Here is a 6,988-nt window from a genome sequence, read left to right on the forward strand (position 1 = left end):
AGGTGAAGGCGCTCTCCTAGCCCTGATAACCCCATTAAAGAGGGAAACAGGCTGTGAGAAAGTGCCTTGTGACCCCAAAGGCCCTGCTTGGGGAGCCTGCCTGTGGCCTTCCGGCTCGGCCACCACACCATGCCTAAAGAGGGTGGGTGTTGGCTGAGAGCGGGCTGGGGTGTCCCCTTCCCCCATCCACCCAGACAGAAGGGCTGGTGGGCACTGTACGGCCAAACTACCTTCTTTTATTAGATTTTCCGTAAAAACACCAACCATGTCAGAACTTCCACATGAGACTTCTAAAAAGCATAGCAGACTTAGACCCAGACGGGGTGGGCCTGAGGCGCTCCCTCTATTAGGTTTTGAGGCGGGTTGAGCGCCGCGGCAGTGGGGGCGGAGGGGGTTGGGCTGTCACCTTGCCGGGGGTTTTAGCTGTGTCCTGGGTGCTGGGCTGGGTGGGTGTGCGGCCGCCAGAAGTGAACAGAGCAGTCAAGGCGTTCCGGGCGTTGATCGCACACCGGCGGCTCACGGGCCTGCTGGTAGGGCTGGGGTTCTTGGCCTTCTTGTATTTCTGGGCACGGAAGGTACAGATGAGGCAGGGCGTCCTGCCCACCTGGTACGCTCCCTCCCAGCAGCTGCCTCCCCAGCCTGGCTGAGACTGCTTCGGACATGCTGTGACCCTGCGTGTGTGTGACCCTGTATGATGCACTCAGCCTCCCGGGGCCAGAGCTCTGGAGCTAACAGCCTGGCCCTCAGCTCCGCCCAGAACAATAGCACAAAGAGCGGGGCCCCACCCCTGCTCAGGTTCCCTCCGTGGGCTGAGGCCAAACCCAGGAGGGAGGTGGCTGCTGGCCATGCCCGGCAGCTAGGGTGGGCGGGTGGGGCAGGAGGCCCGGCTCACCTGCAGGTTCTCAAAGTGGGCCAAGGACTTGCAGTGGGAGAGCTGGGCCCCCGAGTTGCTGTGGTAGAACTTGTGGCAGATGCGGCAAATGTAGCCCATTACGGGCACCAGGAAGTCCACACCTGTGGGGCGGCAGCGTCATGCACTTACCCCCATGCCAGCCCGGTGGCCCTCCCTCTCTAGGGGCCTGTTTGCTCGCCCACCCTCCAGGTGGGAGGAGAGAAGAGCACAAGGGGAGAGGCTGCCTGGCCTCTCCTGCAGGCGCGGGGGTCAGGGCTAGGGTCTTACCGTATGCGGTATTGGGGCTGTAGGTCTCTGAGCCTTTCCACTCCTCTATGGATATATCTCTGGACCTCACCTAGAAATATGCAAGTGTGGGCCTTGGTTCAAGCTTCCCCTGAGCTCCTCCCAAACGCAGGTGGGGCCTGGTTTCCACCCACACTCTTCAACACCACCCCCTTGATGCCCAGGAGGAATATATCCAGGAGGTTGTGGGTGGCATTTGCACATGCTGATCCTGCCAGATTGCCCTTCCCAATCTAGACTTTTTGAGTTCAGCTCAATCAGTCCCCTTCTGCAGGAAGCCCTCCTGCTTCCACAGTGACCATAATCCATGCCAGGTGTGCCCAACACATCACGAGTGTCCTCTCTGAATCCCGTAACAACCTTCCTGGGTTCACCCATCTTACCTAAGAGGAAACTGAGGCCCACGCACATTAACTCACTTGCGCAGGGTTTATAGAGGAGCAGAGTAGTTAACCCTGGTGAGCCCTAGCCCTGGTTACACTCTTAACCACGAGCCCCCTGCCAGCTCCCTGAATTCCTGATATTGCAGTGACCTCAGTCCCAGGGGAGCTGGGTTTCAGGTGATCAACGACTCGTCGTCTCACCTGCTGGACGAGAGCCCCTTCCGGACGAGGCCATCTGACTCCAGCCACGGCAGCCCCACCACACTTAGCAGTGCCCTCCTCACTTACCAGGCAAATGTGCCTTCCAAGGGCGACAACCACTCCCCTTTGCCACCCTGGGCTTTGGCCCACCCTCACAGCCTGAGCTGGGACTGTTACTTCTAAGCAGAACAGCTGGGGCTCAGAGAAGCTGAGGGGCTTGCCTGAGGTCAGGCCAGTGCTGATCGCATGTAACGAAGTGGCCTCACCCCAAACCTGCTTAGGGCTGAGGACCGCCCTTGCACCCCTCCATCCACAGCCCCTCCACGTGCCCCTGGGGCTGCCCCTCAACGTGCCCCTGGGGCTGCCCCTCACTACTCTGGACTGGCAACGGGCAAGCTCCGGGCGGGCGCGGGCCTTGACCCCCACATATCCCCATGTCCAGCACCAGGGCCTGGCTCAGAGCAGCTGCTTTTCATTTCTTACACGAAGAGAACCCAAGCTCCTCCAGCTCCTCGCTCGTGGGAGGGAGCTGGGGCATTAGGAGCAAGGGCTCTGGAGTCTCGCTTCCTGGCGTCCAAGTTGGTGAGATTCAGCCAGGAAAGCGCTCGGTACGTGCCTGGCATATAATAAATGCTCAGAAAGGGTTGGCTGCTACTTCATCGTCATCCTCATCTCGTGCTGACTCTTCTGTGTACCCCGCATAGTTCTCTCCATGCCCTTACTGGCCTAAGACGCCCTTTCCCTCCCTCAACACAGGTCAAGATTTCAGCCAGGCTTCGAGGTCCTGTTGCCGGCCACCCTGCCGTCCTCATGATGTGTATTTACACCTAGTCATAGGGAATACAGTCCTGTTCACACTAAATCGTGGCATGCCTTAGTGCCTACAAACGTCAGCACCGTGGCCCCTGGCCCCTGGCCCCTGGGAGGTGGGGTGAGGTCCCGCCCGGGCTGGGAGTCCCGCCTCCAGCCTGCCTCCCACGCCCCCTCTGCCCCCCAAGCACCTGCTTGCAGAATTCCTCCTCAACCTCGATCTCTTCTTCTTCATCCTCCTCCTCCTCCTCCTCCTCTTCATCGCCCTCAAAGCAGCCCACAGCGTCCACCGTGATGAAGTGGTCCTCATCCTGACCGGCTATCTCCTTCTCGAGCATCTTCAGCTGCCCAGGGGAATGGGCCAGGGCTCAGGTCAGCTCTGGGCAGACGAGGTGCCAGCCCACCCCCACCCCCGAGAGTCCCAATCCCTCCAGACCTGCCGAGTTCAGGCTGGGATAAACCTCAACCCGCTGTGTGGCCTCGGCCCAGGCTCTGTGCCTCTCTGGGCCCATGTCCTCCGAGGGAGCTGGGGGTTACCTCCTTGGCTTTGTCCTTGTGCCCCTGGGACTTCACGTGCTCCACAAACTTGCGGGGGGTCTTGAAATAGCGGTTGCAAACAGTGCAGAAAGGTCGCAGGGATTGCTTGGCGATCTGACGAAAGGAGGGCAGGCCAAGTGGGTGGCGGGCGGTGTCCCCAGGGACAGCCAGGCTGTGCCCAGTGACACCTCCTCTCCCACCTGCAGGCCTCCACATCTGTCATCAGCTGGCTGTGCTCCGCCCCTTTCCCAGAACATGGGCACACACAGCCCCTCCCTGTGCCGCGGGCTTCCAGACGTGTCGGCAGGTGGCAATGGAGGACAGAGGCAGGGCGGGGAGAGACAGGAGCTGCCAGGAGGACCCCCACAAGCCCCGTGGCAGGGAGACAGCACGTGTGGGCGCCCTCGCAGCTCATACCTTGTGGTCCTGCGTCCTGCGGTGTTGGATCAGGTCCCCCATGTAGTAGACCTGGCAGGTGTTACACCAGCGCCTCGGCGGGGGCTCTCTGAATGGTGACAATTAGAACAAGGAGTGTGACACTGCCCTTGTTGGAAAGACAGCCGCTCTCCCAAGACACTCCATAAATGTAATGCAACTCCAACACGTGTTTTTAGAAACTTAACAACGGTTCTGAGATGCATCTGGAAAAATAACTTAGACAAGAATAATAACCAAGGAAGCTTGGTGGGGTGTGGGGAGATTTAGAAGCATCTGGGATCCCAGGAGGCCAGCAGGACAGTGACACACCTGAGCATATCTGGCCCTGAAAACTCTTTATCCTTCAGTTTAGATGCCCTGTAGTTCCTGGAGCTGTTCTTGCCCCGCCCCCTACTCCTGGGCCTGCCCCCTACCTGTAAGCCAGACTCTCCCCTGGCACCCCAAAGGGCCATCGCCACAGCATTTTCTACAACGGACAGGGAGGACCTGATCCCTTCTCTGCCCCCGCTGAACCGCGGTGAGCTCTGGGAGGCCAGGACTCCCAAAGTCCCAGGGCCAGGCACGGGGTCGGCCCCAAGTTTCTGACTGCATTGGAGGAAGGACAGGCAGCCTATCGGAAGGACTGCCATGCTCTGTGTGGCCTCAGGGGCCCCAGTGAGGCTTCAAGGGGAGACGGTTCAGTGAATCTCCTGCACCTAAAGCTTGCTCGTAGGATGGGCTACATCTTTTTAGTTTTCTTGTGTCCACAAGATAGGTTTTTATATAACCGAGCTCATTCTGCAAATGCAGATGTGAACCCTGTTCTAACCCGACGTCATACCTGTTTCCACGGTCTCATGAACTCCTTGGTATTGTCTTTTATGAGCTATCCCACCAAGTGGACGAGCCTGAGCTAACTCATCCCACAGGAGTGGAGATTTTCAACAGTTTCCAATTAAACTTTTTCACCATGACAGTCCTCTGCAAGGGACTTCTTTGGATTTCACCTTTCTTCTGTATTTATGATTACTTCACCTAAGTGTAACTCCTGGGTCCTCGAGCAAGGGGAGGTTTAAGGCTCGAGAACGTGCTACACAACCACGTAGGAAGTTCTTCTCAAAGTGAGAACCACCTAACAGAGACGCCGCTGCTTCTGGAGAGAGCGCTCTGTCACCCAGGGCATGCAAGCAGCAAGCTCCAAGCTGTGACCCTCTGTGAGCGCTCCTCGCAGAGTCCCCCACCACTGCCCAGCCTGTGATGGGGTTGGATTCGGGCTCGCTCCCTAGGCTTCTTTCGTTTTGATTCTGAACTAGCTGCTAACATTCTGAAATTGGGAGATTTCACATGCAAAGCTGGGTTTCTCGATTCTCCAGAACCATCAGGAGACCTGGAGCTGAGGAGCAGCTGTCCTGTGAGACAGAGCCCAGGCCCCCCAGCACGGCCCGAGGCAGCGCTGACCTGCTTCTCCCCTCCCCGTAGGCCTCTGTGACTGCCCACAGGGTGGTGAAAGGTCTTCCAGCGTCCACCAGCCCTCTTCAGCCCAAGAGCTAGTCCTGGACTCCAGGAGGGCTCGTATTTCAGATCAATGACGCGCCCATGACAATGAAAGGGGGACAGGCAGCGTAGCTGTAACTTCAAGCCACACGATGACTAATCCCCGGGTGGGGTCAGCATATATGCCAGGGAAGCAGGGGTCTGTGCCAACACCCACTTCCTTCCCATGTAGGTCGTCACACTGTTCCTGCCTGGATGGCACCTTAAGAGACTATCTAGTTTATGAACTCTTGCACTGCACCCTTCACCAGGCCATCTTACAGATGAGGAAAACTGAGGTCCATGGGTACACAGTTAACGGTGTGACAAGGCCTCTTGCAGCGACCAATACTTAACCCAAAGGCAGACCTTGCAGATGGCGGACTCAGGGCCCCTCTCGGCCTTGCCTGGCCTGCAAGGCCGTCCACCCCCCAGCACGGAGCCTCCGAGACCCCCCCCACTCACTCGTCCTCTCTCTCCAGGACATCCCGGGGCACGGGCAGCAGGGACAGGAGGCAGGCCTGGCTCATGTGCTGTATCTCCCCGAGCCGCTGCTGGTGCTGGGCCCCCGACATGTGGTTTTGGAACTCCTGCAGTGGGATGAAGAGTGAGCCCTGGAGAAGCGGGCGAGGCCGGGGCCCGGGGAGGCGGCCTGTGGCCTCAGCTTCATAGACACCCTGTCGCCACCACCGCCGAGGCCATTTGTCTCAGAACAGCCCTGTGGGGGCCAGAGGAGGATGGCGACCTGAGGCCCCAAGTGAGCACACAGCAGCCAGAGCTCCTGCTGTTCCTCCCAGACACCGTGTGAGCCCCTCGGAGACAAGGAGCAGTCCGACTGACGCCCAGACCCCACCGCTCTGCTCGGGAGGACACAGGCAGCGACGGCAAATGGTCCTAACAATACGAGCAGAACGCCGTTGTTAAGGCACTATGCTCGCTCTGGGCTGGGCCGGGGGCTCGTGATTTCAGTGTCAAGTCACCGAATCCTCGGAGCCTCCCAGCAAGGTGGGTTCTAAATGCTTCTTCATCTGAAGCACGAGGAAACAGGCACAAGGAGGGGAGTTCGCCTTCCGGCGTCTACACAGCTACTCAGGGCTGATTCAGACCTGGCCTGCTGGACTCGCAGATCCTAACTTCTTGGCTGGTCAGGGAATGTCTCCAGAGACACCGCTCGGGCCCGGTGGCCAGGCCCGGGCACGCCCGACAGACACCCCCACTCTGCCCACCGGAATCCCCCGTGCCCAGGCCCCGGGCCGCAGTACCTGCTGGCTGCTAGAGTTGGCCTTACAGAGGTAGCAGAAGAACTGGAGGGTCTGCTTAGACGGTGTGCTGGTGGCGGCCGGGGCGGCAGACGCGGAGTCGCCAGCGCGCGGCACGGGGGTGACGGGGACGGTGCTGAAGGCCCGGCTGTCGCTGCTCTGCAGGATGGTGACCTTCAGGGAGCCCCCGGCACCCCACACCTGCACCGGGAGCAGGGGCAGAGCTACCACCGGCGGGGTACCTGTGCTGGGCCCGCCCCTGGGCCAAATGCCTATGAGTGGCGTCTCCCCGGACCCTCCTGACAGCCCCCTTCACAGATGGGGAAACTGAGGCACTGAGCTGGTAGGTGACTGCCCAGGCTCACAGAGCTGGGGCGGACGACAGCCGGGACTCAAACCTAAGCCCACCCAACCGTAAAGTCCACCGCGCCCCACCCTCCCGTGAGAGATGGAGAAACAAACGGGAGGCACGAAGACGGGAGCGGGTCTGGCCGCAGTCCCACTATGAGGCGGGGCGGGAACCCGAACCGCACGCAGAGGCTTTCGCTCTGTGCTCTCTCCGCTACAGCAAAGCTCCCCCTGTGAGGGGACCAAGGGCTCTAGTTTGGGGATGGGCAGGTTGGAAGGGACTTGTTGCCAAAAGTGCCTCC

At 59.7% G+C, this 6,988-nt stretch overlaps 1 protein-coding gene across 1 annotated transcript in view; it reads right to left on the reverse strand.

Annotated features, from left to right (window-relative positions):
- Positions 1 to 216: 216 nt before the first annotated feature.
- Positions 217 to 6,988, reverse strand: part of CIZ1 (CDKN1A interacting zinc finger protein 1) — a 14,726-nt gene continuing 7,954 nt past the window's right edge. The window contains exons 8-15 of the mRNA XM_081802655.1: positions 6,342 to 6,648; positions 5,545 to 5,669; positions 3,547 to 3,634; positions 3,130 to 3,243; positions 2,784 to 2,936; positions 1,181 to 1,250; positions 893 to 1,014; positions 217 to 562 (exon numbers count right to left, since the gene is read on the reverse strand). Coding sequence (XP_081658781.1) covers positions 347 to 562; positions 893 to 1,014; positions 1,181 to 1,250; positions 2,784 to 2,936; positions 3,130 to 3,243; positions 3,547 to 3,634; positions 5,545 to 5,669; positions 6,342 to 6,648 — 1,195 coding nt within the window. The 3' untranslated portion in view covers positions 217 to 346. The remainder of the gene's footprint in view (positions 563 to 892; positions 1,015 to 1,180; positions 1,251 to 2,783; positions 2,937 to 3,129; positions 3,244 to 3,546; positions 3,635 to 5,544; positions 5,670 to 6,341; positions 6,649 to 6,988) is intronic.

Source organism: Leptonychotes weddellii, chromosome 14, assembly GCF_054177405.1.
Source record: "Leptonychotes weddellii isolate Sample4059 chromosome 14, ASM5417740v2, whole genome shotgun sequence".
Lineage (NCBI taxonomy): Eukaryota > Metazoa > Chordata > Mammalia > Carnivora > Phocidae > Leptonychotes > Leptonychotes weddellii.